At 47.1% G+C, this 19192-nt stretch overlaps 1 protein-coding gene across 1 annotated transcript in view; it reads left to right on the forward strand.

Annotated features, from left to right (window-relative positions):
• Positions 1-326: 326 nt before the first annotated feature.
• Positions 327-19192, forward strand: part of PKD1 (polycystic kidney disease 1 (autosomal dominant)) — a gene marked incomplete at its 5' end in the record, with an annotated part of 100363 nt that continues 81497 nt past the window's right edge. Inside the window, 5 exons of the mRNA XM_015415598.1 lie at positions 327-398; positions 3126-3197; positions 7757-7926; positions 9160-9830; positions 11737-11918. Of these exons, the coding sequence (XP_015271084.1) occupies positions 327-398; positions 3126-3197; positions 7757-7926; positions 9160-9830; positions 11737-11918 (1167 nt within the window). The remainder of the gene's footprint in view (positions 399-3125; positions 3198-7756; positions 7927-9159; positions 9831-11736; positions 11919-19192) is intronic.

Raw genomic sequence — 19192 nt, forward strand, 5'->3', positions numbered from 1 at the left:
CGTTAAATCACAGCTGACTTATGGCGACGCACTCATATGATTTTCATGGTAAGAGACTGAACAGAGATGGTTTGCCATTGCTTGCCTCTAGGGTGTAACCTCCAGCTCCATAAATAGTTTTCGTTTCATTTTTTTTAAAAATCCAGTGACTTAAATTTAGTGGTCTTTCATGAAGTTTTTTTTTTTTTAAAGGGTGTTTTGCATTAATATATTTTTCCCACCATGTTTTACCGTTTAAGCTCGGGCTTCCTGGTGATGGAACAAAGACAAAATAAGCGTGAAAGATAAGAAGCTTGACCTTGTCTCTCTGCTTCTTCCCCCTCTAGAAATCTTTCCAGTAACAAGATCAGTGTTTTACACGCGGAGAGTTTTGCACATCTGACTTCCCTGACAAAACTGTAAGTATTCGTTACCGGCACTCAAATCCGGATACCTTTTCGGTACTTGGGGGCGGGCCTGTGCTTCCACAGTTGCGCTAGACAAGCATGAAAGAGGCTATTTAGTGTCCAGTTCGGCATCCGGGGAATCTCTGCTTTCATTTAAAAAAAAACAAAAGGTCGTTTCCAGAAGTCTGGAGACAATGTCTGGAAAAAATCTCAAAAGCTAGAAGGGGGGGGGGCGTGTTTGAGAAGGAATCCCCTCTTGGTGAGTTAAAGAAGTGGTGGGAATTGTGCAGCAGAACTGGCACAGTGCAGTGCAGAGGTGCACTTAGGATCGCGGAGACCTCCACACTGCCGTGAAGCTTCCTGGGTGTCCTTGAAGCTAGCCACGCATTCTCTCATCCTAACCTACCTCAGAGGGCTGTTGTGAGGATAAGATGGGGGAAAGGAGAACGACATAAAGGACAGCTGGGATTGGTTGTACTAGATGTTTATTTATTTACTTCATTTAGGTTGTGGTCAGACGGCGTGATTATAGCGCTGTTGACACGCCTCATAAGAATATAAGAGACGCCAATGTTGGATCAGGCCAAAGGCCCATCCAGTCCAACACTCTGTATCACACAGTGGCCAGAAATACCAGGTGCCATCAGGAGGTCCACCAGTGGGGCCAGGACATTAGAAGCCCTCCCACTGTTGACCCCCCCAAGCACCAAGAAGACAGAGCATCCCTTGCCCCAGAGTCCCTATCTATACCTTGTGGCTAATAGCCACTGATGGACCTCTGCTCCATATGCTTATCCAATTCCCTTTTGAAGCCGTCCATGCTTGTAGCCACCACCACTTCCTGTGGCAGTGAATTCCATGTGTTAATCACTCCGTGGGTGAAGAAGTACTTCCCTTTATCCTCAAATATTACCTGGGTTTATTTATTCCGCAGTAACACGGACACCCAGTGTACACCCCACGGTGTACCCTCCAGACACTTGCCAGCGTGCACCATTTTTTTTAAAAAAACCAACCCCCACATGCATGCGCATAAGTGTTTATTCATTGACTTCCATGTCCGCACACTGATGTGATGGGTGACAGTAATGCGCCTATGCGCGTATCGCTAACTTTTAAAAAATGGTGCCATAAGTCGAACCCCCAACGAGTGGGTTCACTTTGCACTGGAGTGATCAGACATCTGGAAATGCGCGGTGATGACAATAGCTTTCGCGAAACATGGGCTTTCTCTGGTGTCAGGAAAGTCAGCAGTGACTGCAATGCAGGATACCTCCTCTGACGTCCGGGCGCACTTTTTTAAACCGGAGGGGAGACGTGGAGACACTGGATCAAGAAGCCCATCTGATCACACCCTTATCTCCCACCGTTCTCCACAAAGGGGACCCAGAGTAGCTTCCCTCATTCTCCTCTCCTCCATTTTATCCTCACCACAACCCTGGGAGGTAGGTCAGGATGAAAGCGTGTGACTGGCCCAAGGTCACCCAGCAAGCTTCCATGGCAGAGTGGGGGGTTAGAACCTGGGTCTCCGAGGTCCAGGGCTATTTTTGGGCAGGAACGCACAGGAACAGAGTTCCGGCTAGCTCCCGAGTTGGCCACGCCCAGCAGGAACTCATTAGCATAACAGGCCACACCCAACAGCAGAAACTCATTAGGATTGGCTACATTAGGGGTGTGTGGCCTAACATGCAAAGGAGTTCCTGCTACAAAAAAAGCCCTGGGTTTTGACCACAAACAAGGTAAACAGAATAAGAAGCAAAAGGTGGGTGTGGCTGGATGACCACACTTCTGGCAGCATGGGGGTGCGGCCTAATATGCTAATGAGTTTCAGCTGTTGGGTGTGACCTATTATGCTAATGAGTTCCTGCTGGGCTTTTTCTACAAAAAAAGCCCTGCCGAGGTCCAATACTTTAATCACTACACCACGCTGGCTCTCAGATAGATGGGCTGGGCAGGGTACGGTTGAATGGCCGACTGAATACTGGTTCGGTGTGTGTTGGTTTTTTTTAAAGCAACAAGTGTTATTCAAGCAATTGATCGAGGTTATTTATATGCCGCCCTGGAGCTAAGGAGCGCTGGGCTGAAACGGAGATCTAGCCGCGACAGAGTCTGAACAGAACCAGAAGCGGGAACCCGTGCCAAGTCTCCCAAGCCACTGGCTTGTAAAAAGGGAAATTGGCTGCGATTTTAAAGGCCTCGGTTCCTTGGTTCCCCCCAAAGCAATGCCGCCTCGGCAGGCCGAAGCCTCTGCCTCCCTGACAGTTGCACATAAGGAGGAGAAAAAAGGAGGCAGGCAAGGCGAGGGGGGGGGACTTGTCAGGCCTCAGCGGTTGAGTAGGTGAAAGTTTTCGACGTTCCTGCGGGCCCTGTTGGCTCCCGGTGCCAGAAGGGAGAGGTGGATTGTCGGCAAGGCCCCGGTCAGAATTAGCTGTTTATACTGTCGGATACCTGGGCCTGAAAAAACCGCCCGGGCTGAAATTCTATCTCTGGGCAGCGGGCCAGGGGGAGGCCTACGGGATGAAGTGCGACTCCGGCGGTTTCTGCGCAAAAGGGGGATTTATGCCTAGAGGAAGTCGAAAGGAGCGCTTTAGCGTGTGCATTTTGTTCCAAGCACTGGGGAGGGGAACACCCCCAAACAGCTGATATTTAGGGAGTAAGAAAAGAGGGGGAAATAGTTTGTGGTACTGACAACCCTCTCTCTCTCTCTCTCTCTCTCTTTTTTTGCCTCTCTGACTGCAGAGATTTAAGCAACAACAAGATTTCTACATTAGAAGATGGCGTATTTGATAATTTATTTAATTTAAGCGAAATGTAAGTCCCAAAGCACGTTTTTTAATTTTGATTATGACATTTCTGGACCTGTTGGGCAAAACCCTGTTTTCTGCATTCAGGCCCCTTTTGGGGGCTTTAGAAACATCCCTCTGGGGCCCTGACTCCTTGACTCTAGCTGGCTGCTGGTGTTGACATTGTTCATGGTGGGGTGGGGTCTCTTGGATCCATCCCTCTGCCGGCTCTTTATGCCTTCGTGTGGGGGGAAGACCGCCGCAGAATGGATTTCTGAGGTCCAACCTGTAGTCATGCCTGTTGAGGTCTTGAGGAATGGGCACAGAGATTGAGGAATAAGCACAGAGGTCCTGCAAACTCTCCCAGGGCTGAACTACTCTCTACCTTTTGAGCTTGACGTTTGAAAGACAGAGCTGACTTTTGGAGTCCACGGGGTCCCTGGATGGGTCACGCTTTGTCTAAGCTGCCTCACGTGGATGACTGCGAGGAAAGATGTTGGGATTCTTTTTGAGTAAGCCAGCAGAGTATTAAGAGACTGAGTCCATGGTGTGCATTCAAATATAAAAGTTTACGATAAACCTAACATGGGGAAAAGGTACACAGGATATGAAAATAACAAAGAGCTCGTATGTCTACATCCTTACAGCTAAAAGGTAAAACGGGAAGAGCCGAATGGCGTCTCCTTCTCTGGTCAGAACAAAGAATGGAAGGAGAAGCCAATATGCTAAATACTTGACACCTTGGTTTCCAATCAGACTAGCAAGTTAGCTCCAAAGTTCCCGGGCATTCCATTGTCTAAACAGATTGGTTACAAACTAACATGTGACTTAACAAACATCATTAACCCTGTAAATACTGAAGTGTTTTTGACTTTAACACCCAACAAAAGAACTGGACATCCTCATGTATAGTGCTGCGGGCTCCTTTGGAGTTGGGAAAGGATAGACAAGTTTGACCTGAGGAGAGAATACTATTAGCTCGGGTTGCCAAATTCCAGGTGGAGATCCTGGAGATCTCCTGCTATTAACAACTGATCCCCAGGCAACAGAGATCAGGTCCCTTGGAGAAAAGGGCTGCTTTGGCGGATGGACTCTATAGCATTATATTAAGGCCCTAAAGGTTAAGGAGATCTGGATGCATAGGGCCAATAATTCTGTAATGCCCTCTCCCCCAGCAGTGAAAGAAGGGGCTTGAGAGGGGGGTCTCACCTCGACGGTCGTCAGCACCCTCTTTATTTATTTATTTATCTATTTATTTTATTTTATTTATACCCCGCCCTCCCCGCGAATGGGCTCAGGACGGCTCACATAGAGCACAAAGTGCATACAGTATACAAAAATTAAAACAGATTAAAATCGATTTCAACGGATGCACATAGAACTGAGAAACAAAATCAGGATATTTTCAAAGTAATGTTATTAGCAGCGCATGCAGTGATTGCATATGGTTGGAAGGAGAGCTCAAAATGGACTTTAGAAAAATGGAACAAATATTTATATGAATATATACAATCGGACATATTGGAATGTTTAAAGCAAGACATGGACTGTAAAAATGAAGGAGATAAAAAAGAAATGGTCGGTATACTTTAAATGGGTTTATAAAGGGGAAGCCAACAGGGGTATAGTTGAAAAGTTGGAAAGAATGTGCTCGTGGTTGAAAATGTAATTTGAATAACATGATGGTGGCCACCTTAGGGGGGGAGGGATAAAATAGGGGAAAAGAAGTATCAAAAAGTTGGAACTAAACTGTAATGTAATAACAATATTGGGATACAATAAAAAAATAGAAAGAAAGAAAAAAGGATGCACATATAAAACTCCTAAAATCTTGCGTAGCAGAGGGAAAGGCTAGGGCAATGGAAATGAGGATGCCGAGAGTTGGGGGGGGCAGGTTAAAGGGGAATAAATGGATAGCTGGTGCCATCGGTGCTGGACGTCTGGGGGAACGTTTGGTGTCCCATCTCATTGGGACCTCCAAATGCAGTCTGCAGCCCTCTTGAACGAAGTAGGACTTGTCTGTGTATGTGAAGTCCCGTCAAGTCGCTTCTGGCTTCTGGCGACCCAGTGAATCAATGTTCTCCAAAAACGTCTTCTTCGTTAGCTGCCATTCTCAAGTCTTGCAAACTGAGGGCTGTGGCTTCTTCATCGAGTCCCTCCATCTCCTGTTGGGTCTTCCTCTTTTCCTGCTGCCTTCCAGTTTGGTGTCGTGGTTAAAGTGCGCGGACTCTAATCTGGGAGAACCGGGTTTGATTCCCCACTCCTCCACTTGCACCTGCTGATGTGACCTTGGGTCAGTCACAAGCTCTGGCACAGCTGTCCTTGAAAAAGAGCTGTTCTCTCAGAGCTCTCTCAGCCCCAGCCACCTCACAGGGTGTCTGTGGTGGGGAGGGGAAGGGGAAGGAGATTGTAAGCCGCTCTGAGACTCCAAGTGAAGGGCGGGGCATAAATCCAATCTCTTCTCTTCTTCTAATCCTAGTATTATTGTCTTTTTCCAGTGACTCTCGTCTTCTCAGATTGTGGTCAAAGTATGATCGCCTCAGTTGAGTCATTTGAGCTTCTAGGTAGAATTGGTCTAGAACCAGCAGAACTTAACTTTGGGGTAAATTATGCTTAGAATCTAGTTACACTGTGTGTGGTTATCTCTGGAGATGATGGGGTGAGGCAGGATGAGGCAAGATGTTGATTCTGTTCTTCGCATTTGAATAATACATTACCCACTAACCTTCATAAAGACCATGAAGTCCAGAGCATAACATTTCCTACCTGCCTCCCTGAGAGTTCTCACCACGAGAACTGTTATCAGGAAATGCAGTAAAATACAAGGCTATTGGAAAATGGTACGAAAGATAATTCAAGAAATTCTAGAAAATAATTTAGCTATAAAACCAGAAATATATCTGTTAAATATAATCCCGGATGGATATAATGTGCAAGCATCATACCTATTCGTTTATATAATAACGGCTGCTCGACTTTTACTGGCTAAAAATTGGAAATCTGAGATAATACCCTCTAGAGAAGAACTAACGCTGAAGATATTAGAATTAACACAAATGGATAATTTTGAGTTTGACATTACAAAACCAAAAATGAAAAGGTACATACGAAGAGATGGTTAAAGGTGTATAAATGGTTAGAAGAATTGTCAGAAGTTTAACTGACTTTATAATATATGTAATGTACAGATGGAATGTCTGATGTGTAAAACTAAAATAAAAAAACTTTTAATATAAAAAAAAGAACTGTTATCAGGTCATAAATCTGCCCACCCTCGGGTGGTAGCTGGTCCATGATACCCTCCACTACCTACCATACGTAGGAGAGAATTTGGGGTTGTCAACCCCTGAATTAAAGCCCCCACATTTCCCCACCCTCCTCTTTTGTTCTCAGTGTTGCACAGAAGGTGTGGTTAGCGCCCCCACTCAATTCTCCATTGTTTCACCAGACTGACATTTCAAAAAGCATGTCATTAGGTTTTGACAGGCTGCTTTTTTTAATCCCGCTGAAGCCTTTTTTGGAAATGCCACGTCCTCGTTGGCCGCCGATCCCATCTCATGTGAAGTGGCAGAGTGCTCGTTAATGCCAAACTCATTTCTTCTTCTCCTCTGCTTATAATTACAGCAATTATTAATGGAACGAATTATTTTCACGGTTCCGATCTTTGTGTGTGTGTCTGGGTGTGGGCTGGGGATGGAATCGCATTAATGATTGCATGCTTCTCTGGTTGTTAACCATACACGGTTCTTTACAAAGCAGTGCATGGAGAGGGGTGCCACTGGGAATAATAATAATAACAACAATAATAATAATATACTTTATTGTCATTGTACATAGTACAACGAAATTAAGATGCAATCATTCGGTGATCTACAACCATACTCATATACACTCACACAACCATTCACAACCATCCCATAACTCCCTTAAGGTTCACATTGCAACTTAAACCACCAATGTCACCCAAATTCCAATTTTTTAAAAAATAATTTTTATTGAAATATAACATATAAAAGAAGACAAATACCGCCACCAGATATACACCCTAACACCCTCACCATCCCTACATTAAATTCGATCCTATATCATATCTATTATATATCTGCATAAGCACAGTATGTTACATATAAATTTCCTTATAGATTTTTATACATTCTTATCAATCCAGTTCTATACATTTGACCACATAGTTAAGAACGCTGAGTTTGTTCTCCCGTGGAGTTTCTGTGTTAAATTGTCCATTTCTATTGTCTCAATTACTTTATTTATAAAATCCAGCCTGTCTGGAATTTCATTTCTTTTCCAATAGCTAGCTAATACAATTCTAGCTGCTGTCAGGAGATAAACCCAAATTCCAATTCATACAGCATTTAAAGCAATAATAGCTCTCGAATAAAAACTGTTTTTTAATCTGTTTGTCCTTGTATTAATTGTCCTATATCTTCTACCCGAAGGCAGCAGTTCAAACAGGGAGTGTTCAGGGTGTGACAAATGAAGGGCTATTGGCGGTTGGCGTAATCAATATTCTTGCTGGCCTCTCCTGGCGATGGTACTGTGCAGTCCATCTCACTGCTCTCCTTGTTTCAGAAACCTGAGTCTGAATCCATTCCTTTGTGACTGCAACCTCGCCTGGCTTCCCCGCTGGCTGGACAGAAGGAAAGTGAAAGTCGCGCGCCCACTGGATACCAAGTGCGCCCAGCCACCCGAGGTGGCCAACCTTCCTCTTTTCAATGTTTCATTCACCGATACAACTTGTGGTAAGAGGAATGGGTCAGGCTCTGGAAGAGAGCATTTGAAACGGAATAGGATTATACTGAGCCGGTCACAATTAATAACAGTGCTTATGTGTATGGCTTCACAAACCTATCAGGGTTTCGGTTCTTTACATTCAAGGGATCCGAATGCTTCCTCCCTTATGGTTCAGAAATGGGAGGGCAACTGTTTGGAGGAATTTTGGGTGACTCTCTTACACTTGTTTCTTTTACACCCGCCATTTTTAGTGCTTTCCAGTTTGGTGTAGTGGGAGAACCGGGTTTGATTCCCCACTCCTCTACTCGCAGCTGCTGGATGACCTTGGGCAAGCCATACTCCTTTCAGAGCTATTCTCTCAAGGGCAGTTTTCTCAGAGCTCTCTCAGCCCCACCTACCTCACAGGGTGTCTGTTGTGGGGAGGGGAAGGGGAAGGAGTTTGCAAGCCGCTCTGAGACTCTGAGTGAAGGGCGTGGTATAAATCCAATCTCTTCTTCTTCTTCTTGATTGTAATGTCTATTATCCTGGACCCATTATCTTAGGCCTGAGAGCCATCGTGGTGTAATGGTTAAGAGTGGCGGACTCTAATCTGGAGAACCAGGTTTGATTCCCCAGTCCTCCACAAGAAGCCAGCTGGCTGGCCTTGGGCCAGTCACAGTTCTCTCAGAGCTCTCTCAGCCCCAAAACAAGTCTAGCCCGCCTCCTAGTGGTGCATCACATAAAAAGAGCTGAACTGGATGCCAGACAATCTTAGGATCTCCTGGATATACTACACCCACTGCTATACAATAATTATTATTTATTAATTATCTTAGGCCTCCACGTAACAGATGTGTAAGGAAGTCTCTTTGTGCCTGTAATGGTCTCTAGTTCTTACAGGTAGTGCAGGCAGCCAAACATATAAAACGTAATTCCAGCTTTCTTCTTCCCCTGAGCTATTGGTAAGAAGCATAGCTCCTCTCGTCACTTCAACAACTAGTTTTGCCTCGCTTGAGGAAACTAGAAAACGGTACCTATGTGAAGGCCGACCCCACTAGTACCTGCACGTAGTTATTTTCTTCTTATGATGCAGGAAAGCCTTTCTGTCTGTTTTATTTCCGGGTTTTCCTTCAGCCTCACAGGAAAGGAGGGGTAAATACTGGGTGAAAGAGGAGAGAGGTGTGATTAGAAGAGGATTCATGAGACTGTGGTTTGGCATTTTGGATTTACGCAAGGCTTCTTTTGCGTGTATCCCTCTCCAGAAGCTGAGTACATCGCGTGCCTGACGGACAGCGCTACAGGACTGGCCGATTCCATCGTCCGATTTGTATACCAGCTCCCTCAGAACTGGACTGAGGAGATCTGCGGTGCTCAATGCTATGTCGAAGGGCAGGACTACGGGGGCTTCAGCGATGACGGGCATTGCCTGTGCGGTCCCGCTCTCGAGCCAAACTCTTCCACGGACTGTTTGCCGTTTTGCACAGAGCCATTTTCCAGGCCTGTCTGTGGGGGGCCTTCTATTGTCTCAAATGTTTTCCTGGCGCAGCTGCACATTTCCTTATCAGGGCCCAGGAACCCTTCCAGTCTTTACCAAACAGTGGCTTTCAACATCAGTGTCCCGCTTGCCGTGGGCAACTTCCAGTGGGACTTTGGGGACCAGACACAGCTTTTCAATACCACCAAGGCAGCTGTTCTCCACAAGTACTCTTTGCCCGGACGCTACAACGTCACCGCCACCGCCGTTGTGGGCAGTCGCTTTACCTCAGTGCAGACAGAAATTGAGGTGGTGGCACCTCCGGGAGAGATAGAGCTTCAGTGTCCTCCTTTAGTGAAGGCCAATGAAAGTTTGCAGCTGCAGATCAGGAACCGAGGAGGGACTGGCCTGTCGGCCGTGTACAGTGTCGTGGCACAGGACGGCGAAACTGAACAAGGTGTGTTAAGGCCTAGTGTTTGACAAGACACGCATCTGGGAGTGGGTCTTATGCTTCTTTTGGCAGCTCGGATGTTCTTCTAGCGTTTTCTCCCCATGCTTGGCTTCCTGTCTCAATTGAATCAGTTCAAACAGCAGCCCGTAGTTTGGCCCTTCTGCCAAGGGCCCAGACCAAAACAGTTTTCCCTGTTGTTTATGGTGGGGTCACCTTCCTCCAGTGTCCTGGGCCTCAGTCCCAGGAGTCCCTGAGCAACAGTGGGTGAAACATAGCCTTTAGCCACTCCCTATAATACCATCCCAGCCAGCATGGCGTTGTGGTTAAAGTGTGGACTAGGATCTGGGAAACCCGAAACCCATATTTGAATTCCCCACTCTGCTACGGAGGCTTGCATACCGACGAATGAGAACAAGAAACTGTGACATGATGCACAAACAAAAATACTGAATAATACAGTAAAGTATGTTTTAGGGCTCTTTTTGTAGCAGGAACTCCTTTGCATATTAGGCCACACTCTTACAGGAGCTACTGTAAGCTCTTGGAGGATTGGCTACATTAGGGGTGTGTCACTTAATATGCAAATAAGTACCTGCTACAAAAAGGGCCCGGAATCCCCCACTCTGCTACAGAGGCTTGCATACTGACAAATAGAACAAGAAACTGTGACATGATGCACAAACAAAAATACTGAATAATACAGTAAAGTGTGTTTTTAAACAAATAGTGTTCTCTTGTTTTTCATCCGACAAATTATTACAAAGGCTGATTATAGTTCAAGAAAATTCTGTCCAAAAGACAAAATATCACAAATAATAGTAACAGACGAAACAGAAAACTCTGTATGTTAAGTCCAGTCCAAAGACTGTCCAGAAGATGAGCAAAAGATGAGGACGATGTATCTGAATTTAGATTCAACTTGTTTTAAGTCGAAAGACTTTTCCTCAGCTAAGACTCAGTGGTGGACTGATACCTGCAAGTGGGGGAAACCCCTTTACAGTTTGGTGTAGTGGAGTGGTTAGGAGTGCGGACTCTAATCTGGGAGAACTGGGTTTGAGTCCCCACTCCTCCTCCACATGCAGTTGCTGGCGTGACCTTGGGTCAGTCACAAGTTCTCTCAGAGCTCTCTCAGCCCCACCTACCTCACGGGGTGTCTGTTGTGGGGAGGGGAAGGGAAAGGAGGTTGTAAGCCATTCTGAGACTCCTTCGGGTAGTGAAGGGCGGGGTATAAATCCAGTCTCCTCTTCTATATGAAACAGTACACAATATTAAATGCAGATACTGAACCAATCCAAATTCGTACAAGGATACTAAATTCTTCTCTTTTTGTTGGTATACGTGTGGTTTTGAGTGTAGTTATATTTTAAAAATGACAATGAAGTACTTCCAACTGATGTACAGATAATCTTTGGACTGGAAATACTGGACTTTCTATTTAGTCTGTTACTAATATTTGTGATATTTTGTCTTTTGGACAGAATTCCCTTGAACTGTAATCAGTCTTTGTAATCATTTTTCGGATGAAAAATAACACTGTTTGTTCAAAAACATACTTTATTGTATTATTCAGTATTTTTGTTTGGCCATCGTGTCACGGTTTCTCGTTCTCATTGGTCAGTATTCTATTGGCTGTGATTCCTCTATTTTTGGTGCATGTATTGAAGCTTGGACTGCACCCAGAATCAAGGACTTACACGAGAGGAGTCAGCATACTCATTGCAAGCATGCTGCCCTTTCCAGCCCCTCTCCTGACCTTCTGCCCCATGTTGAGTACCGTTCCGATCGTCTGCTGGGGTCGTTGGGCCCCTTTTGGGCCTGGCCTTGGAGGGGGGCTCCTTCCTCTGCAAGGGACTGGCCCTCAAGCCTCAAAGGAACAGTGTGAAGGTGCCCGTGTTGTTTTTCTCTCGTGCAGAGGTACACCCGATGTGCCCCACGGACAGCGTGGTCTTCCCCGGGAACAGCCACTGCTATCGGCTGGTGGCAGAGAAAGCCGAATGGCTGGAGGCCCAGCGGCATTGCCAGGAATTCGGCAACGGAGACTTGGCCTTTGTCAGCAGCCCGGAAATCCAGAATTTCTTGGTCTCCCATGTCACCAGGTGAGTGAGTGAAGGCTGTTGCGGCCTCTCCCGCGGTGTCTCTTTCAAGGCCTAGCAACAGCCCAGCACGTATTTGATTTTATTAGTACAGGCGTCCCCGACGCAGTGTCCTTGGTTCCTGCCGACCCCTTTCTTGGTGTCCGTCCGTTAGACGTGGCTAGGTGGATCTTTTCCCCAGCAGGGCTTCTGATTGGCCGTGCGGATTAAAAGGCACCCTGTCACACAGAGCTTCTGCCTGAAATGTTGAAGCGTTACTATTAGAGTTGTGCATAACCTCGATCCTTGACATTTTATTCTTATTTACTTTTATTTATCTTTAGATTTATATCCCGCCCTCCCCGAAGGCTCAGGGCGGCTCACAAGGGGCACGAATGCCCAAGTTGAAACATTAAAACAGTACAGAATAATATAAAATACAATAACTACAGTACACTAAAATTTACTTTACGGTGCTCCACAATTAGTTAACTATAAAATTCAGGATGGGGTTCTAAAAATACTAACAACAAGCAACAATAATAACAATCAGTATAGCAGCAACAATATACGTCCATACAGCGTTGTTCTCTGCCAGGCACGTCTCGCACCCCCAATAGTCCCCGCTCCGGGGGTGGTCAATTTGCAGGACCAATAAGGGGGACGATGGCAACATGATGATGATGGCATAATGATGGTGGCGCCGGCTCCTACTGGTGGAAGAGCTCCGTTTTACAGGCCCTGCGGAACTGCACCAAGTCCCGCAGGGCCCGGATCTCTTCTGGGAGCTCATTCCACCAGGTAGGAGCCGCCACCGAGAACGCCCTAGCCCTGGTAACCGCAAATTTTATGTTTCTGGGGCCTGGAATGTCCAGGAGATTTTGCGTCCCCGACTGTAGTGCCCTTGGGGGAACATGCAGGGAGAGGTGGTCCCTAAGGTAAGCCGGCTTATGGTTGGCTCTGCCCCCCTGTGACAGCAATTTTGTGATTGGCCCTGCCTCCTGCGGCAGCCATTTTATGCTTGTGCCTGCTGCCCTTTGGCAGAATTCCAGAGGTGCCCACAGGCACAAAAAGGGTGGGAACCCGTGTGTTAGGGCAAAGCAACACACTATACTGACGAGCCATTGTTACTTAGACCCGTCTCTTCCAGTGAAAGCGAACACAGGGGTGGAGTGGAGGCAAAGGGGGCCATGGTTGGGATGGAATGGAAGCGCTCAACTCCTCCTGTGCCTCTTGACTGTCCCCTACAACTTCTGTTTTCAAAGGGAAAACTGGGTTTGCACACAGGGGTGTAAACGGGATGGGAACCCTTAGCATACCCCAAGCTTAAACCGGGATGGTTCAGTCTTCACCAGGTCCGCAGGTCTGTGATTTCATAAGCCTGGGGCACTCTGCCTCTGTGAAGGCCCTGTCACTCTTCCAAGTTTCCCGAAGGCTTGACCGATTTTTCCAGGGTTGAAATCTGGCAGTTCCTTCGTCTCCACTTCGCAGTAGGTGGAAACATGGGCTCCCAGCGGAGCCCTCAGGAGTGCAGCCAGGAAGATGGGGTGCTCCGATGGTCCCTTTCCTTCTGGCTTGCAGTCAACATTGCCATCCTGTCGCATGGCGCACCCCCTTTCCTCCTCAAGAAAAAGTGGCTCGTTTTCTACCGAGGCTGGCCTCTGAGGGCATCTGCTCCAATCTGGGGGTCTGCATTTGATTCCCTCCGGCCCCACCGATGCCCCTTTACCCTGCTCACATGACGGGCAACTCAGCTGGGACCAGCTGACTCTGCCGTCTTTCTTTTACAGCACATTTCCGGACGCCATCTTTACTAAACGAACATCTCTACCCCAGGTCAAACCCCCGTAGTTGATCCTGACCGCTCTCACCAAGCCCCTGGGAGGTCTTTTGCCTTGGAAAGGCCGTCCTTGTGAAGGGTTATCAGCCACACGGCTGGACTTTATCCTTCCCTTGCAGGGAGACTGTTTTAGTACGTTTGCCAACCTCCAGGTGGTTATACAAACGTGAGATCACGGGATCGGTTGTAAGTAAACAAAAAACAACCGTGGTATTATTATGCAATCTATTCAATAATTATTATTAAGCATTTCTATTATGGTAAGACGCTGAACTGCAGGCTGTGGAAGGTCAGTAGTTCAGCAGTTCAAGACCTGAGTTGCCACATGACGGAGTGAGCTCCCATCTCTAATTCCAGCTCCCGCCAACTTAGCAGTTCGAAAGCAAGAAGTTGCAAGTAGATAAATAGGTACCACTTCGGTGGGAAGGTAACAGCGTCCCGTGCGCCTTGGTGTTTAGTCATGCCGGCCACATGACCACGGAAACGTCTTTGGACAGCGCAGGCTCTTCGGCTTTGAAACACAGATGAGCACCACAACCCTAGAGTCGGATTCGACTGGCTTTCGAGCAAGGGAACCTTTACCTTTTTTTTACAAATTACAAAACACATTCCAGTACAAAGTATACAAATATTTAAAGCATCCTTGTGAACCAAACTGTCCATGCTCAAAGTTCCTCTGAGTAAGACAGCTCAAAGTGGCTTTACACAGTCCTCCTTGGACGCAGATGTAAATTATCCCAAATATCGGATCAACTTTCGTGGCTGCAACAGGGATCAGTTGTAAAAGCGGGAGATCTCCAGGTCCCACCTGGAGGCTGGCAACCCTGTTTTCAGGCTGGAGGAATGGGACTGGGGAAAGCTGTTTCCTTGCTCCTCCTCCTGTCCCGTCATCCTCTGCTTCCTTTGCTGGATTAATCCTATTAGATAAACCCCCGGGAGGCGATTCCAGGATGCGACTGAGAGTTTCTTCTTCTCCCTCCTCTCTCTCCGCCTTCCCTCGCCTCTAAGTTAGTGACACAGGATGAATTGGGGGGGGGAGCTGTGGATTGCTTTCTTGGAAGGCCCTCGACTTCCACGGTTTCTTGTGGGAAAGCAGCAGCAGCAGCAGCAGCAGAAATCTGTTTCCCATTAGACTGCAGCAGCCAGGACACAGAGTCTCTTTCTCCCCTCTTTCTTCCTCTTCATATCGCTGGAGGGCTCCCTCCTCTTCCTGACCCGTGGCTTTTCGTCCGCCTGTTCCTGTCCCCCCCCCCGCACCTGTCCCCAGCACAACAGAGAGACCCCCCTCGCCCTCGGCAAGGTTTTATGCACCTTCTTTCTTGGCGGTCTCCCTTCCGAAAGCCCGCTGGCCGCCTTTGGGAGCTCTTGTGGTTGGGGGCGGGCCACGGAGGCACCGGTCCATCTAGTTGTTTTTGAATGACTCTCCCAGTTAGATCATAGCTGGAATCGGAGCAGCGAATCCCCTCCGGGCCTCTTGGAGATGGCAGGTAGTTGGCCCCTTCCCCCACTCTGCGGCACCGAGTGCCAGGAGAACTCGCAAACAGAGCACGGCGGCGGCGGCTTGTTCTTTCGACGGCGTTTTGAAGCCCCTTTCTTTAAAAAAAAAACCCCAGCAAAATGAAATTAAAAGCCCTTCTGCTTTGCAAGAGAAAAGTTATTTTTGACATCGTTTTCTCACTGCGAAAGCGCCTTTTGGCATGACCTCATTTGGCAGAGAGGTGCAGTGGGAAGACGGGGGCGTTCACAGACTCCTTGCCCGTCCGTTCTGCCTGAAGATCTTGAAGGGAGATGGGCTTAGCAGAGGTGTGAATTTTTTAAAAAACAAACCAAAAAACCAAGGATTCTGAGTCCGTGGTTGCAATAGATGTAGGACAGTATTCTGCAACATTCCACATTCTGCAGCAAGGGAACTACAAGCTTACAAACGCATGTCATTGAACCATATGTGCGGAGTCTGCGATCACAGAAACACCGTTTGCTTTTTCCAAATCTTCATCTTTTCTATCTTGGACATGTTTACCTTGTCCTCCTAACACTAAGGAGCTGGGGGAAGCACTCACAGTTCTCGATTCCCTCTTTGATCCTTACAACAATCCTGTTAGGTTGAGAGAAAGAGAGAGAGAGAGAGAGAGAGAGACTGGGCAAAATAAGTGCAGGCTTCATGGCAGTGTGAGGATTCGAATTTGGGTCTCCCAGCTCCCTACACCGGCTCTCTTTCTGTTTTGCTGAGCCACAAGGGAGGTCTCGAAATGACCATGCCCTCCTTTCACAGACTGCAGAAAAATCAATATCACTTTGCAGGATGCAGCCGTACAGGTACGGTACATCCTGGCCTCCGGAGGTTCTCCTGAACTTCCGTGTCAAATATGCAAAATCCACTAGGAAAAACACCATCAGAAAATTGCCAAAAATATATGAACTCTATTTCACAAGTTATCTCTATTCCACAAATTACAGTATTAAAGTTGGTGGTGTGTCACAACATCAAAATAAGTGCATACTATAACTATAAACAAAGCTTAAAGTACAACATTTCCTCCTTCAAAAATTAAAGGTCCATACAGTCCGTACAACTTGGTTGGAGGAATCTACATTTACGACGCTTTTCACAAGCGGCCTTCGTAAAAACGCCTGTTCCAGATACTTAAAAGGAGACGTTTCCGTCAACTTTCTCGGTTTGCTGGCTGCGTAGTTGGAACCCAGTTTCTACAATTTCCCCTGACAGCAAGGTTCATAGTGTAAAGAGTGAATCATAGGTTCTCTGTGGCGGCTTCTACAATTCCTTGAGGAACTGCTTGCAAAGCTAGATCCACGGCTATGGGGACTAGAAAGGGTGTTCACATTCCAGTGTCTCCATCCTGCGTGTGCAGAGTAGGATCCGTCAACTTTGCACGCAGAGGACTGGGATCCAGGAGCCAAAGATGGCTGGCGAATGAGTCCCGTGAGCAAGCAAGCTCCTTTGCCATCCTCTGTACTCCCTCCCTTCCCCAGTGCTGTGGGGTGACCGCAGCTGAGGCTGCCCTTCTTTTTGGTGTTTGTTCAGTGGCCCTGTCTTTCCTGTGCCCGGCTACTCACACTGGAAGCAGGAAGTGGGTGATAAGACATATCAGAAAGAGAACATGGGGGAGAAGTGACAATAATTTTATCATCATCATCATCATATGGCAGTGTGTGTGGTGTAGCCAGGAGATCCTAAGATTGCCTGGCAGTCAGAAGTTCTAGCTCTTTTAGTGCTATGCACCACTAGGTGGCGAGCTTTTGTTGTTGTTCAGTCGAACAGTCGAGTCCGACTCTTCGCGACCCCATGGACCACATCACGCCAGGCCCTCCTGTCTTCCGTCGTGCTCCGGAGTTTGCTTAATTTCACGTTCATTGCATCAATAACACTGTCTTACCATCTCATCCTTTGCCATCCCCTTCTGTTACCTTCAGTCTTTCCCAGCATCAGGTTCTCCTCCAGTGAGGGATCCCTTCTCATTGGGTGGCCAAAGTATTTGAGCTTCAGCTTCAGTAGCTGGCCTTCCAGGGAACAGTCAGGATTGATTTCTTTTAGGACTGACTGATTCGATCTCCTAGCAGTCCAAGGGACTCTCAAGAGACTTTTCCAGCACCATAATTCAAAATAATCTATTCTTTGGCGCTCGGCCTTCCTTATAGTCCAACTCTCGCAGCCATACATTACAGGTGGCGAGCTAGACTTGGGTTTTTTTAAGGCAAAAGATGTTCAGTGGCGGTTTGCCATTGCCCACTTCTGCATCATGCCCTTGATATTCCTCAGAGGTCACCCATCCATATAGTAGCCGGGGGCCGACGCGGCTTAGCTTCTGATTTGGAATGTGTCACAACATCAAAATAAGTGCATACTATAACTATAAACAAAGCTTAAAGTACAACATTTCCTCCTTCAAAAATTAAAGGTCCATACAGTCCGTACAACTTGGTTGGAGGAATCTACATTTACGACGCTTTTCACAAGCGGCCTTCGTAAAAACGCCTGTTCCAGATACTTAAAAGGAGACGTTTCCGTCAACTTTCTCGGTTTGCTGGCTGCGTAGTTGGAACCCAGTTTCTACAATTTCCCCTGACAGCAAGGTTCATAGTGTAAAGAGTGAATCATAGGTTCTCTGTGGCGGCTTCTACAATTCCTCGAGGAACTGCTTGCAAAGTTAGATCCACGGCTATGGGGACTAGAAAGGGTGTCCACACTCCAGTCTCTCCATCCTGCATGTGCAGAGTAGGAGCCATCAACTTTGCATGCAGAAGACTGGGATCCAGGAGCCAAAGATGGCTGGTGAATGAGTCCCGTGAGCAAGCCAGCTCCTTTGCCGTCCTCTGTACTCCCTCCCTTCTCCAGTGCTGTGGGGTGACCACAGCTGAGGCTGCCCTTCTTTTTGGTGTTTGTTCAGTGGCCCTGTCTTTCCTGTGCCAGGCTACTCACACTGGAAGCAGGGAGTGGGTGATAAGACATATCAGAAAGAGAACATGGGGGAGAAGTGACAATAATTTTATCATCATCATCATCATATGGCAGTGTGTGTGGTGTAGCCAGGAGATCCTAAGATTGTCTGGCAGTCAGAAGTTCTAGCTCTTTTAGTGTTATGCACCACTAGGTGGTGAGCTTTTCTTGTTCAGTCGAACAGTCAAGTCCGACTCTTCGCGACCCCATGGACCACATCACGCCAGGCCCTCCTGTCTTCCGTCGTGCTCCGGAGTTTGCTTAATTTCCCATTCATTGCATCAATAACACTGTCTCACCATCTCATCCTTTGCCATCCCCTTCTTCTGTTACCTTCAGTCTTTCCCAGCATCAGGATCTTCTCCAGTGACAGCTCCCTTCTCATTGGGTGGCCAAAGTATTTGAGCTTCAGCTTAAGTATCTGGCCTTCCAGGGAACAGTCAGGGTTGATTTATTTTAGGATTGACTGAGTTGATCTTCTTGCAGTCCAAGGGACTCTCAAGAGTCTTCTCCAGCACCATAATTCAAAAGCATCTATTCTTTGGCACTCGGCCTTCCTTATAGTCCAACTCTCGCAGCCATACATTACAGGTGGCGAGCTAGACTTGGGTTTTTTTAAGGCAAAAGATGTTCAGTGGCGGTTTGCCATTGCCCACTTCTGCATCATGCCCTTGATATTCCTCAGAGGTCACCCATCCATATAGTAGCCGGGGGCCGACGCGGCTTAGCTTCTGATTTGGAAATCTTCTTATCAAAATGGTTTTCACTACGTATGCATCTAGATGATGGAGTCTCCCATGCAACAGGAAAGGCGCACAGAATAGGCCTTGTGAGTCCTAGCAGCATAAGTTTTGTTCACCATAAGATCAGAGCAGCAATTTTTTAAGGAAGTGAGCATGGGGGAAGGGGGGGTAATCGCTTCCCTTCCAGAACACTGCCTTTTTCAAATTTCAAGGTATTTCCCTTGATACACTGGGGGGGGGGCGGCGCGACCCGGAAAAC

Source organism: Gekko japonicus, unplaced genomic scaffold (genome assembly GCF_001447785.1).
Source record: "Gekko japonicus isolate JY-2015 unplaced genomic scaffold, Gekko_japonicus_V1.1 scaffold2547, whole genome shotgun sequence".
Lineage (NCBI taxonomy): Eukaryota > Metazoa > Chordata > Lepidosauria > Squamata > Gekkonidae > Gekko > Gekko japonicus.